This window comes from Carassius carassius, chromosome 32, assembly GCF_963082965.1.
Source record: "Carassius carassius chromosome 32, fCarCar2.1, whole genome shotgun sequence".
Taxonomy (NCBI): domain Eukaryota; kingdom Metazoa; phylum Chordata; class Actinopteri; order Cypriniformes; family Cyprinidae; genus Carassius; species Carassius carassius.
The window spans coordinates 6,597,959-6,612,966 of NC_081786.1; the positions used below are offsets into that span (position 1 = coordinate 6,597,959).

A 15,008-nucleotide genomic window follows, 5' to 3' on the forward strand; every position below is an offset into this window, starting at 1 on the left:
AGGCTATAAAACCCTGCACTCTATCCTTAGCACAGAGAATGTGAATGTCAAAACTGTACAATTCTTCTCTATTTTAAACAAATTCACATGACATGAAAACATCAATAGGAAAATGTCCTTTCTATTACACAATAGTCCCGTAGCAAAACACAGTGGCATGTCCAGATGAAAAAGGTCTGGCTATCCTTGCTAAAGGCTATCTTTACTGTCTTTGACAGAGCGGGCCGCGTGCCATGTGTGGGACACTAGAATAACAGGCCCGCAGGAGCCATGTAAACAAACCTAGAGGCTGCGGCCCAGGCCCTGAGACGTTCTGACCCACATACTACCACCCACTGTCTAGGACAGACTTTGACAAGGACGTCATTGTTATGTGATGATGGACAGAGTTGCTTTCTCTGTGGGATCTGGTCCATGAACGTTTCCATTCAATGCTGTTTAGTGATGGAACAGAGCTATTTGTCAGTCATACTGAGCAGAGCATGAAGAAATCCGACTGCACTGTTCATATAGCATGTGTCTATATTAACTGACTAAAGAACAGTTGACTCATGAGAGTAGACTAGAAAGTTCTGTGTAATATGTTGAATCCACATTAGTCTCAGTTGGTTCACCTACGGGCCAGGGATGAATTTAGAAGCCACCAAACACTTGCATGTTTTCCCTATTTAAAGACCGTTACATGAGTAGTTACATGAGTAAGTATGGTGACAAAAAATAAAACGTGGCAATGAAATTACTGTGCCGAGGTCGAAGTGCTGCAAAGTGCTCTTCCACCATACATTATAGTCAAAAAATTTTAACCGCTTAAAAAAATCGCCATGTTTTATTTTGTGTCACCATACTTACTCATGTAACTACTCGTGTAACCGTCTTTAAATAGGGAAAACATGGAAGTGTTCGTTAGCTTCAAAATTCATCCCTGTTTGGATCCTAAAGGCCCGTTCACACCAAGCACGATAACTATAAAGATAACGATAAAGATATAGTTCTAAAAATCGTTCTCAACATTAAATAATAGCGGAGTCCACACCACAACTATAACGATAAAGGCACAGATAAACAATATCGTTGGAATCACTTTCAGAACGATTTTTTTTCTGATGAACGATAAAAACATTGCCAACCAATCAGAATCAATCCTGCTGTAATGAGCTCGAGAATTTAAAGCAGTAGAAGCGCGTCCGCTTAGAATACACAAACAATATCGTTCGCTGGTGTGGACGCTAATATCATTATCTTTATAGTTATCTTTATAGTTATCTTTATAGTTATCGTTCTTGGTGTGAATGGGCCTTTAGGAATGGATTGTGTTAAGCTAAATGTTAGCATAGTGGCACCGTGCGCTACAGCGACTGAGTGCACACACTGAGATGGGACAGAAAAGTTGAGAAAAGAAAATAGTGGAATACGGAAAAATGGTGGCGTTTTCCTTTAATATACAGAACTAGTCACTCGATAGTAAATATAGCACCACATTGCTGAAAAATTTTCAGACTCTACATCTAAATTTGCATACTATCCATTCTAAACTTAGAAGATTAAATAAAGTCAAGACAGATGGAGCCCAGATGGTATACTAATTTCTGCAGATTCATGCATACTCTTTTAGCTAACATGGTACATGGTAAATTAATGAATGCACATTAATGTAGTTAATTTAGCCAGATGCTAACACTTACAAACTAACACAAATAGTAAATGACAAGAGACTTGTTCAGATTACTCTTTTTCACATTAGTTAAGTGTTTTTTGGAGAGTGGACCAGACTTTATGCTAATTATCAAAATTCTGGCTTTGCAAGAATAAGTCAATCATACTAGCTAAAACTGTTTAAATTCTGTTATATATAACCAGGAAGATTATATTGTATAAATTCAAATAAAGCCACATAGAATATTTATATTTAAACTACCATTTATATGCTTGGGGCTGGTAAGATTATTTTTTTTTTTATGTTTTTAAAGACGTCTCTCATGCTCCCCAAGTCTGCATTTATTTGATCAAAAATACAATAAAACAATAATATTTAGAAAAAATATTATAACATTTTTACATGACATTTTATATTTGAATACATTTTAAAATACAACTTATTTCTGTGAATTTTCAGCATCATTACTTCAGTCTTCAGTGTCACAAGATCCTTCAGAAATCATCATTCTAATATGCTGCCCAAGAAACATTTATTATCAGTATCAATGCTTAATATTTTTGTGGAAACTGTAATAACATTTTTATTTCAAAATTCAATAGAAGTTTCAAAAGAAATGTATTTATTTGAAATAGAAATCTTTTTTAATATTATAAACGTCTTTACGGTAATTTCTGATCAATGTAGTGCATCCTTAAAAAACTTTTTAATGGCCCCAAACTTTTTAACGTTATTGTACTATACAGTATGTGCCAACAGACTCATACCTTTTCCTCTCCAGACCTCAGCGAGGTGGCAGCCGCTCTCCCCAGCCTCTTTACAGAACTCCACCACATCCTTACAGAGCGTCTCTGGGGTAATGGGCACCTCCGTCAGCAACTGTTGATTATCACTCAGGAATACAGTCAGAATCATCTGTAAAGAGGAAAGAATAACATCTTTCTTTGAGTGAACTTCCAGCCTCTCATTTTGACTGTGTGGGCTTCTCCTTAATCTCTCTTGCCTTGTCATAATTCTCGAACTGTTTACGTTCTTTTTCGCAGTGGTCTGCACCACAGCTGTCTCATCAAATGAGTGCCAATTGCAAAGACAGATGAGAGCTAAATAAAATACATTCAAAAGTTAAGCTGAAATCAAGGGAATTGCATGTTTATTCTACACACTGCCAAGAAAAAGTAATCATTATGCCTGATCTATTATCTCCCACGTACCAAAACATGTTGGCAAGAACTTTAACCCAACACAAAATGGAAAATATCTAAGGTTTCTAGGAGATTTACGAAAGAAACCTTCCAGAAGGACAGCAAAGTCTGCCTCATTCACAGACGTCAATCTACAAGTTATTTTATCTAGTCATTAGATGATACTCCATCATTCAGTGGGGTTTCTATCAAAGAGGATTAAACTAATGGTCAGGAAATCTGGATTAAGAATGGCCCAAAAAACTTAAAAGAAACATTGATGAAGAACAAAAAAAAAAAGTGTTGGTCAAATGGCATTTGTCAGATTTTGGATGGTGCTTACCTGCGCAAAAGTCAATGCGGTGAGATTTTAAGTGGCAAAACAAAATAAAATAAAATAAAATAAAATAAAATGCTTTAAGTACCCCATTAAATTAAATTAAATTAAAATGCCTTTATTTTCTTTTAATAAATATTTAAAAAACATAAATCTGTCACTTTGGATAAACATCGGAGCACAGTATAATGATTGTAAAAAATAAATCATGCATGTATGCATGTATTTTATTACAGATGTCATAAAATGTAAACACATTGATGTATCCTTCATCCCGCTTCACTTCACTTTCAGATTTAATACTGTATATATTATAAATCCATCTGAATTCAATACCCCCCCAGGCAGGCTTCCTAACGTGTAACACAATCCCTCCAAACAAGCAAGCAGCAGATTGAAAGAGAAATTCTGTGAGGGTTGGATTACAGGGCAGAGCTATAATAATCTGATTAGACGGGGGTGCAAACATGCGAGCGTGTGGCTACAGAGAGCGATGGGAACTGTTTCGCTGGCTGAAGCCAAACAAATCCAGAAAGGGAAAGGCTGCTGTGATCTGTGAAGACAGCAGATAATCCCAACCTGGACAGCTGCCTGGAATTTTATTGTCACAAAGTTTCATATTAAAATAGCACAGAGTGCCAAAAAAGAAAAAAGAAAGTCAAATGCTTACACTCCATCTGAACAATTAAACTACTTGACCAAAGACAAATATTATATATCAATTAGAATTAAAGGAATAGTTTGTCCAAAAATAAAAATTCTACCATCATTTACTCACCCTCATGACATTCAAAACCTCTGAACCTTTTTTCTTGAGAACACAAAAGGTCTAACTACACTGGACAACTTTGACTGTATAGAAAAAAAATTCTCAAAATATCTTCTGTGTTCCACAGAAAAAAAACTGTGGAAATGGGAATGACACTGATTTAATGAAGAAATAAAATTGTTATACCTTTAAATAATGAAAGAAGCAAATCAACAGGTAACACTTTACATTTAAGGGTTCATTAGTTAGAAACATTAATGCAGCTAATGATGAAAAATATTTCTACAGGATTTATTAAGTTTTTAGTTAATTTCAACATTAACCAATCAATTTTTAAAATCAGAAGTTTTATCTGTTAACTGATATTAACAAATGTGAATACATACAGAAAAAGGCATAATGTTCATTGTAAGTTCATGTTGTCTTGTATGTTAATAATGTTCACAAATGAAACCTCATGCAAAGTGTTACTGAATGACAGTCTGTGAATCCTGGGAAACAATGTAATATAACATCATCTTTTACTGAATGAAAGTTCCAGATTCTATTTAAATAAAAACACACTAAAACAAAAAAACAAACTAATTTAAACTTCTCCCTCAAATTGCATAAACAAACAAACAAAAACATAGAAATGATGTACTTATAATGGAAATTGGAAATACACCCCATACTCATCTTAGACATTTGGATTTCTGTCCACATATTTTTTGTTTGGTTCATTCAAATTGAGACAAGACATAAACAACAAGCCTTTCCCAGCATGCCACAAACATGTGCGTGAAATAGCACCCTTTGATTTAACATATCCGTGATCCGTTCCGACTATAGCAAGACTCAATTTAACACTCCTCACTTACACATGAACTTAAAAATAAATGTCAATCCTCTGAAATCCGCCATGTCCCAGACATGTCCCGCTATTTTAAGCCATGCACAAGTGCCTAAACTTCTATCCTCAGTCTGCCCCCATCTTGCTTGTCTTAAAACCTCTGGACTTTAATCATAGTCGCCCCATGTGATACCTTGAGCTTCCGGTCTTCCTTCCCCTGTGCCCGCGCTCTCTTTTGCAGCCAGGGCCTGGCCTTGGAGGTGCTGACCAGGCTGCGTAGCACCATACTGATGAACCTCCTCATGGAGCTCTGAGGCTGGGGTGGATGGATTGGAGGAGCCGGGAAGTCCAGGTGCTTGGGAGCTCCCTGCTGCCACTGGAGTGTGTCTGTCTCTCTCTCTCTCTTTCTCTCTCTCTCTCTCTGGGTGCCTGGCTGTCTATCTGACTGAGAGTGTGTGAGTGGAGATACTATAGAGTGGTCAAGGAAGGGGAGGGAGTTTGGGGGCATTTTAGGAAGGGGAGGGGGGCCGGTGAGGGTGGACAAGCTCTCTTTCCCAAACTGCATTCCCTCAGGAACAAGCAGAGGTGCCAGGGGAAGATAAGAAGAATCTGATGACAATACACAGACTGTTCTGTGACATGTCACTGATAGAGTGGACCGAACTCCACGTCACCCTCACTCAGACTAAAACACACACTTCGGCATAGGAAGTCACACTCATGCCACTTAAGTTATCGAATTAAGAAGAACAGATAGACAGTGTGCACTTAATGTAAGCAAGGGCTTTAAAATTTGCCGAAAAAAGACCTCATGAAATCAAAATTTACTTTGTTAGTGCACATTGTTTGATGGCTTGGCCATAAAATCCTTAACTGGTAAAATAAAACCCTGCACTCTATTCGATATTCCGTTTTTTGTACTTGGAACGTCACAACACTGAAGATGGCAGCAACTTGCAGTTCATGTAGACTTTAAAATTTTACAAGGCATTGCAAAATGGTTGCTAGGGTTGTTGCCAGAGCATTTTCTAGGCAGTTTCTAGCATGTTCTGAATGGTTGCCAAAGCTTTGCTAAGCAGTTGGTAGGGTATTCTACTGTAGATGTTAACTGAGTGTTGCTAAATGGTTGCTAAGGTGTTCTGGGTGGTTGCCAAGGCATTGCTAAGTAGTTGATAAAGAGTGAGTTCTGAATATTTGCCAAGCAGTTACTAGGGGTGTTCTAGGTGGTTGCCAGGGAATTGCTATGCAATTGCTAGTGTAATCTTCTGTAGATGTTTGCTGAGCACTGCTAAACGGTTGCGAAGGTATTCTGTATAGTTGGCAGCTGTTGCTAGTGGGTTCTAGATCGTTTCTAGCATGTTCTGGATAGTTGATGTTCAGGAATTGGTGGTGGTTGCTAGGGTGTTGTAGGTGATTACAAAAACACTGCTAAGTAGCTGCTAGGATGTTCTGGGTGGTTGCATACTTGCTCATGTCAAAAGTGCCCCTACCACCAAGATATTCTGGTCTCTATATATATGATTTGAATCCTGCCTTAAAGAGTTAGTTCACCCGAAAAGTTAAATTATGTCATTAATTATTTGCCCACTTGTTGTTCCAAACCCGTAAGACCTTCGTTTCATCTTCAAACAGAAATTAAGATATTTTTTATTAAATCCAAGAGCTTTCTGATCCTCTATACATAGCAATGCAACCAGGGGCGCTGCACAAGATCCCGGGCCCTATGCATAGGCAGTCCTAATTTAAAATCAGTACTGGTTTTACCCCCAGTCCGACGCCCCTGAATGCAACTACTACATTCAAGGCCCAGAAAAGGCCATTCTTAAAATAGTCCATGTGTCAGTGTTCTGATGTAGACCCCAGACGCATTGTGCTTTTTTTACAAGCAGAGGAGTAAATCTTGCATCTTGACGCATGCATCTTGGTACTGTCGTGAATGCGTGAGCTGAGTGACAGGGAAGAGAAGAATTGTTTTATAAAGTCGTTGTTGTTTTCTTTGCGCACAAAAAGTATTCTCGTAGCGTCATAAAATTACAGTGAACCGTTTCTGGCCCATAAAACGTGTCACTTGCATTGCTCTCAATTGAGGGTTCAGCAAGCTCTCTGATTTCATCAGAAATATCTTAATTTGTGTTCCGAAGATGAATGGACATCTTACATCTTACATCTTACAACCCTAATGACAGAATTTTTTTCAGTTAATTTTTTTCCTTTTATGTCTATTGGACTTTTGTCGTTTTGTCTGATGAATATGGTCAAAAAGTTGAATATCTGACTGCTTTGAAAACTAAGCTCTGGGAAAAATAACTCTAATGTTGTATGACAATAATAATAGTGATACATGCTTTAGCATTAGCACCACTAATAATCAATATGGACTTTTTCTTAAGTGCCAAGCATCTTGTTCCTCTCTGCTCATGACGATTGCGCAGTATCTACAGAAGGTTTTCTGATTCCAAAGAAGGAGCTGAAGTCGCAGTACTCAATGCTTTGTCAATAATAAATCTCAGGACAGAGGCAGGCCTTGCAATGTGGGTCTTGGGCATCCTGACAAATAGAGCTCTAGCAGGGAAACGTCTGACCGGGTAAAGCTGCCGAGTTTCCACTGTAAAAACAGTTATTGCTTCCTTTAGTTTGTAACGTTCTTAAATAAGAAGCTTCTGTGTGAAAAATCCTAAAAAGGACATCAAAAACTTCTGTGAACATCATATAATACCATCAAACTGCTTCACACCGAAATGTCTCAACATAATTTAAAGCATTTTTAATTCATTTGATACAGATGGGATATGTGCCCCTGCTTAAGCATTGTGGGATTGTTGACACTGTGAATGCTCACCTGATTTACTGTACTGAGCCATCAATAGGGTGTCCATAGCAACAACTGCATCCACAGAAACATGCCAGTTCCCTTCACTTCACTGCCGTTCAAAGACTTGCATAGTTAAGAGCAACTAACAGCAATAAACAGCACACTCAATCTCTGAGCATTTAACAGCCCTGACAGCTCCTTGTTCTCATGGATAAGTATGACACCTGGACCTAGTGAGCTCGAAAACAGACCAGAGTATATTTGGATTTCCCATTTAATGGAAGTTTTGGGTTTGATGGCATGGAAAAACAATAAAAGGAATGAAAAATTATGGAAAATAAGAGAATAAATAATTTTGAATTCCAAGAAAGAATTCATAAATAACTCTCATACAAATGTTCTGCCAAGCATGTAATAGCATGTAATAATTTCTGCCAATGATATTCATTATAAAATGTATAGTTTCAGTCCTAGCTTCTGATTCTGAGCAGAGCTGATGTTTACCTTATTATGTTGCACCCATTGAGGACACTGACATCATATAATAACTTCAGAAGTTTACTGCACTCTCATATTGATATATAAACAAACCTAGTTACAAAATAATCAAAGTAACCATTAATGCAAAGGTGAAACACAGGAGTCGATCCCCTCAAGAGACTCAGCAATACTGTGAGGTCGCAATTTCAATAATGAGTCTCTGGGGAGATGTGAGCAACACTAGTGAGGACTAATAACTAAAGCACACACTGGTTTAGCTTCCTACTAAAGTGACGTGGGACATATTAAAGGTCCGGAGCTGCCAACACTCTGTTCTGAGTGCAGATGAAGTTGTAATCTTGCAGCCAGAAAACTGCTTGCCAAAGTGTAAAGCACAGGCAAAACACACGATCAATCAGACAGTCAAAATGTGTATGCGTTCACCTAGGGCACAGTTTGTTCAATTTATAACTAGGAATTGACAAGAAGAGACAGATTCGTGTTCTCACAGCAAATTATAATCCATTATGGTTCATCTATAGAAGCTTTAATACTCGATTCTACAGGAAATGAACAAGCTGTGAGGTAAACACAGCACATCTTCCTATTTACTGCCTCAATATGCAAACTCACTTTTCATAGCTTATAGCTGTCATAGACTTTGCGCTATGGGCGGCATGGAGGTTTATGAATATTCAAAATGCTGTGAGCGATTCTACATAGCAAAACAGAATAACTCTTGCTTATTGCAAGCGGCAAGCTTCTGTAAATTCTCCAGACTTTAATTAACTTAACATGAAGACGGATATTTCTGCTTGCTTATCATATTTGATATTTTTTTTATCTTGTCCCAAAGGAAGAAAATACTTCTGCATTTCCCATCCGGCACTTCTAGAGTTATAAATATTCATATGCACAGTAAATCAACATAAACCCCAGCTCTGGAAATAAAAGATTGATCTGGGTTAGTGACGTAAGGATTACAAACATAACGTTTTTTTAACCCGTTTTTTTAGTAAACTGGATAAATCCCTTCGCCAAATTGGACTGAATCACCTGAAACAGTTAACAGCTCGAGTCAGCACAGCTCTATAAGTTACTCAATCAAAACTCACTCTCAGATGTTTCCGTCAAGCACTCCAACTCAAAATGAGCCAATAGTATGAAGGTGTATATATAATAGCCAATAGTATGAAGGTGTGTGGTCAAGTCCAACTTACAAACTTTCTGCCTTTTACTGAAATGGATAAAGTATAACAAATAAAATTTATTGGACATACAACAGTAATCGGATGGCAGCATTCAATGGCAGGGTTAGTTAATGGCAGCAGTTTTTGAGATACAAAGGAACATACACATAAAACATCCTAATATCTCATCATTATTGGGAGCATTAAAGGGGTCATGAACTAAGAAATCTAAATTCCCTTGATCTTTTGATACATAAGAGGCCATTGTGCTATAAAAACATTCTGTAAGTTTCAGAGCTCAAAACTTTCTAGATTCTAGTCTAAAAACAGCTAATATTGAAGCCAGTCTGCCAAAACGACAGCTTGTGGAAAATGCCACATTATGTTGTAATTGTGTTGATAAATGAACCCAGTCAATAAGAGCTTCATCCTTTGTTCACTTACTTTTACTGGGGATTGTTTACAAACAAGGCACAATTCATTTTCAAAAAGATTGAAACTAAAAGACGATGCTGGGCTTATTATATTGGATCCGATGTCGCAACAGTTAGTGTGAGTAACTGTTTACATTATGTGGTCACTATTGCTTTTTCTGTTATTACAGATTTTTTGATATGTGCTCAGTATTTATGCGTTTTTAACTTAAATCACAGCAGCGTCCATCTATGAGGAATTCAGGCTGTTAAACATAGTCAATTGTAAACCAATCATAGCAGTGGGTGTTTACTTCCGAGTCTACAATCCACCACGCCTATTCAAACAGAATGGTAGAAAATATCCTATTACTTCTAAATTATGATGTTTTTTGAGGTAAAAATCTTGATAGCATTAGAGTAACCCTTTAATTTAATTGTTTATGCATGACATAAACGAACTGGTCAATCAAACCAGTAGGCGGAAATAAAATGGACTTCCCATCACTAATCTGTGCATGTTGGTTGTTTGTCATACCAATTCTCAAGCTCTAACAGAATTTAAAGACATCTAAGATGTGGTACTTTTATGATTACATGTCAATCTGAAGACCTGAGGTAAATCGCACATGTCTGCGTTGGAGTTTGACATGTCATGGAATCATTCCTGCTGTATACTAATGCCAAAAGGGGAAAAGATGCAGCCGAAAGTAAGGGAATCTCTGTCTAATTCTCCACAGGGGAAGTGTGCAGTCCATTAACTCCATTAGTTAACTCTAAATCCACTCTCAGTTCAATCTGTCTGAACTCCAAATGTAACTGCCTGTGCAAAGGTGAAAGGTTAACTTCAGTATAGAGGATGCTCCTTTCATTCACCTTTGATCTTTGACCCCATCTGGCTCTCCCTGTAATACTCTGATATGTCCTATTGAGGGACACTTCTGCCTAATGGAGATGGAAAATAAAATGGCAGTTTCTACTCTAACAGCATGCTGTTGGAACTACTGGAAAAAGTGCTTCAGGATTTGGGGTGTGAGGGATTTAAAAGCACACAACCCTGAGAGTGTCACAATTCAGGAATTCTGACAACTGACCCAACCTTTCCATAGCTCACCGCACGGTGCCTTAAAATACTCCCCGCAGGCTAATGTTTCATTCAACACAACCACAAACTGCAACATACTCAAATAGAAACAATGACAGTACAAGAAATCTGACAGGATGAGGAACACAAACACAACCAGAATGTAGAATAAATATCAGTAAAAGTGGAATGAATTAATGAAAATACATAGTATTTTATAGTAATAATTGGGTGAACAAGACAATCTTGTAACACTTTACAATAAAGTTTCATTGGTTAACATTAGTAAATGTATTAGCAAAAATCAACTAACACTGAACAATATATTTTAAGCAGATTTATTAAAAAAAAATATTTATTCATATTTGTTAGTATTAGTAAAAATATAATTGTTCATTGTTTGTTCATGGCAGTTCACAATTCTTTGATTAAAGTTAAAGGTATAGTTCACCAAAAAATATAAATACTGTAGTATTCTGTACTAACTTCTTTTACCTTAAACAGAAGAAAGGTTTTGATCAACTTGAGGATTTGTAAATGACAGCAGAATCTTCTTTTAGGGCATGAATTAAGCCCTTCCGTAGCGATTCCATGCGTTTTTGTAAGAAAAATATCAATATTTCAAGCATAAATACTTTTCTCTCACTCCTGTTGACTGTCGTAAGTGGGAGCTCTTCCAGCGGATGACGTAGGACATATGCGTCACATGCGCGCGCCTCTGAGATATGCTAGTCTCACAAGTTTATTTTCATTTATCATCTGCCACAACTGCTTTCGCTAATGACAGATGACGAAAGTAATAGAAAAGTGTTTATTACATTTGAAATATGGATATTCTTCTTACAAAAATGTATGAATTCGGTAAAGGAGGCCTTTATTCACCCCTAGTAGCCACGTGAGGCAGGTTTTATACAGATATGCGCACTTTATATAACATTTTGGACCGTTGAACAGAAACACCCACCCACTACAATGATAGAGCTTAGAAGTGCCGAGACAATTTTTAATATAACTATTTTTAATATGATAACTGGATTCGTCTGAAAGAAGAAAGACATATACACAAACAGTTGATAATAGGCAATATTTATCGACCACCTACAACTCCTAAACTAGAGTCTGTTAAGAACATTTTAGCTACGGTATCATCTCTGGGAAACTCAAGAGAAATTATTCTGTTGGGGGATTTTAATTTAAATTGGAATGATTCTTCTACATTTACAAAACGTAATATGGTTAATGGTGCAAATTTGACTCAAATCATCACTGAGCCCACTAGAGTAGGCTCTAACTCTAAATCTCTCATTGACTGGATTCTTGTTTCTCATCCAAACAGAATAATGACTTTAGCGATCATTCCATTATCCATTGTATCTGGAAAATTGCAACTCCTCATCTTCCTCCTAAATATATCAAGGTACGGGAAACTAAATTATTTAATAATAATCTATTTGTTAATGACCTTCGAAGGATAAATCGGGACAGGCTTTATTTAATTCCTGATGTTGAAGCTGCATGGGATTTTTTCTATACTGAAGTTGGGCTAGTTATTGACAGACATGCCCCATGGAAATCCATTAAGGTTAAAGGCCATCATTTGCCTTGGGTTAATGGTGATCTTATTAATCTTTTTAAAAAGAGGGATAGGGCCTGGGTTAAACATAAACACACACAACTGCCTGATGACTGGGAGAAATACAAACGATTACGAAATTTAGGTACAACTTAAACAAGAAATGCTAAAGCCAATTATTACCGAGCCTGTCAAATGATCTAAGTAACCCAAAGCAATTCTGGAGGAGAGTTAACACCCTAGTTGGTAAGTCCAATAATACTTCAAATAATATGATAATTAATAATGAAATAAATCATGATCCAGCCGTGATTTCAAATGCCTTTAGTTTGCTTTTTTCTCAAACACCACTTGTTCAACCTCCTGTTTTTCACGCAGACCCGTGTGTTAACAGCCAACCCTGCGGTACCTCATTCAAATTTAGGCAGGTCAGATCAACAGATGTTCAACAGGCTATTAATAAGCTTTCCAATAGCAGTGGTCCTGGCCCTGATGGCCTTGAGGGTAAGTTTATTAAACTTGCCTCGCATGTACTAGCACCCCTACTGGCTGTGCTTTTTAACATGTCTTTTGATACCTGTGAAGTGCCCCTCGTGTGGTGGAGACTTACAAATTCTGAACAATTATAGGCCAATATCAATAATAGTGTGGTTAAAGTCTTTGAGAAAATAATTTTTAATAAATTATCTGATTATCTATCTGATAATAATTTACTTACTCAATGCCAATCAGGTTTCAGAAAATACTTCTCCACTACCACTGCTCTCTTAAAACTCTCTAATGATATATTTTCTAGTTTTGATGACAATCTGTGTACTGGTGCCATTTTCTTAGATCTCTCCAAAGCGTTCGATTTAGTTGATCACTATCTTCTTTTGGATAAATTGCATGCTATTGGCCTCTTGAGATCATCTTTACTCTGGTTTAATTGTTATTTTCATCATCGTCATCAGGGTGTGTCTTACAGGGGTTGCCATTCTGATTATACAGGTATAGTGAAAGGCATCCCTCAAGGTTCTTCTCTTGGACCTTTATTATTTTCTATCTTTGTTAATGATATGCCCTTATACTATTTCTCATTTTTATGTCCTCATTTTTATTTATTTATTATTATTATTATTATTGTTATTATCATCATCAATGTTCTTGTTTGTGTTCCTCTTAGTCCTTGATCTTGTGCAATGCTAGTCATGTGGTTGTTTTTTTGTCATGTCACTTGTGGGGTTCGTGCTGGGTGGGGTGGGTTGAGCATTGTGAGCTGGAATGTGTGTTGTTGTGTTTTGTTGTGCTGTTTTTGACCGTGATATTTGCTCTGCTGTTTTGGTTCATTTTGCTTTGATGTACTGGAGGACCCCCTCGAAAACGAGAGGGGTTAATCCTCAAGGGGCTAATCCTCGCAATAAAGATATGTTAATAAATAAATATACACCTAGGATGACTTGAGGGTGAGTAAAAAACAGGCTAATTTTCATTTTTGGGTGAACTAACCCTTTAAAGTTAACAAAAATGAAATCGTATTGTAATTGTAATGTGCTACTTATGAACCGAATAGCTACAAGGAAAATTAACCAATATTGACCAAGTGTTTGTATACATACTTTAACTTATAAATAATTTAATGCAAAGTATCAAAAAGCAAGGTGATGCTAGAATCTAAGTACAGAACTTCTCTAACAGTTTAAAAAACAATATTGGTATTACGCAACTGGCCCACTTGTGTTGTGCATAAATGGCTCATAAATTGAGAGTGGCTAAAGTATCAAAATAATAATAATAAAATAGAAATAAAAAGTGTAGAAATCATTTTCATTCAGAAATTCTACAAGAAAAAGAAAGGGCTAGTAACAAATCTTTAGTAGAAAAACATAAAACATACTCCAGTTTTCCTTCAAAAATAATTTATATAATGTGTAAATATAAAAAAGAAAACATACATATTGTGCATGTAATTCACTCTAGGACATTTTACAATAAGCCAACTCCATTTAACCAAAATCTTGGAAACCACATAGCTGCTGTTGTTTCGGTTTGAAATGACAAAGGGCTGTGTGACCAGACACTTACCTCTAATAACAGGCAACCGACAATTTAATATTAAAATTCATACTACAGTAATGCTCCTGACCGACAGCTCTGAATCTCAGCGACAGTAAAGTATCATCAGCTGTAAAAAACTTACCGGCATCATGATTCCAGAATGGCGAAATCAAACAGGAAGAGCTGAATTAAAAAATAAATAAATAAGTCTTTAACTTCCAAAGAACAGTTAAAAAAAGTTAAATGAATAATTATGTTATTCAAGCGCTTTTCCCGTTATGAGTTTGGTCCTGTGATTGTGGTGAAAGGATGCGCCATCTGAACTGGGTCATTTACGTCACAGCGGCGTCCCAATCCAGTGGCTTCGGTGTTTTGTGCAGGTTTTATGGCAAGCCGTTTTCACATTTATGTCTGTGATTCGCATTTGTTTTACTGGCATTTTTAATTTACATACTATATACAAACTGTACATTAGATTATTGCATGACTATATGAGACTGCTGGAATACATACAATCTCTGAAAACTAGTCCATTAGTTTTGTAGTATGGACACTGGAATAGATACTGGTAAATCTCTGAATGGTTACTAGTGATTAAAGAAAAAGTACTAATGACCCAAACAGATACCAGCAACATCTGAAATAC

At 36.7% G+C, this 15,008-nt stretch overlaps 1 protein-coding gene across 6 annotated transcripts in view; it reads right to left on the reverse strand.

Annotated features, from left to right (window-relative positions):
• Window positions 1-14,683, reverse strand: part of ppp1r13ba (protein phosphatase 1, regulatory subunit 13Ba) — a 41,517-nt gene extending 26,834 nt beyond the window's left edge. For 5 of the 6 annotated variants that reach the window (XM_059520022.1, XM_059520020.1, XM_059520021.1 and 2 more), the window contains exons 1-2: window positions 4,967-5,199; window positions 2,422-2,569 (exon numbers count right to left, since the gene is read on the reverse strand). In XM_059520022.1, coding sequence (XP_059376005.1) covers window positions 2,422-2,569; window positions 4,967-5,077 — 259 coding nt within the window. In that variant the 5' untranslated portion in view covers window positions 5,078-5,199. Of the gene's footprint in view, window positions 1-2,421; window positions 2,570-4,966; window positions 5,200-14,504 lie in introns of those variants that run through there. The other variant, XM_059520023.1, reaches the window with a different exon arrangement.
• Between the last annotated feature and the right edge of the window lie 325 nt (window positions 14,684-15,008).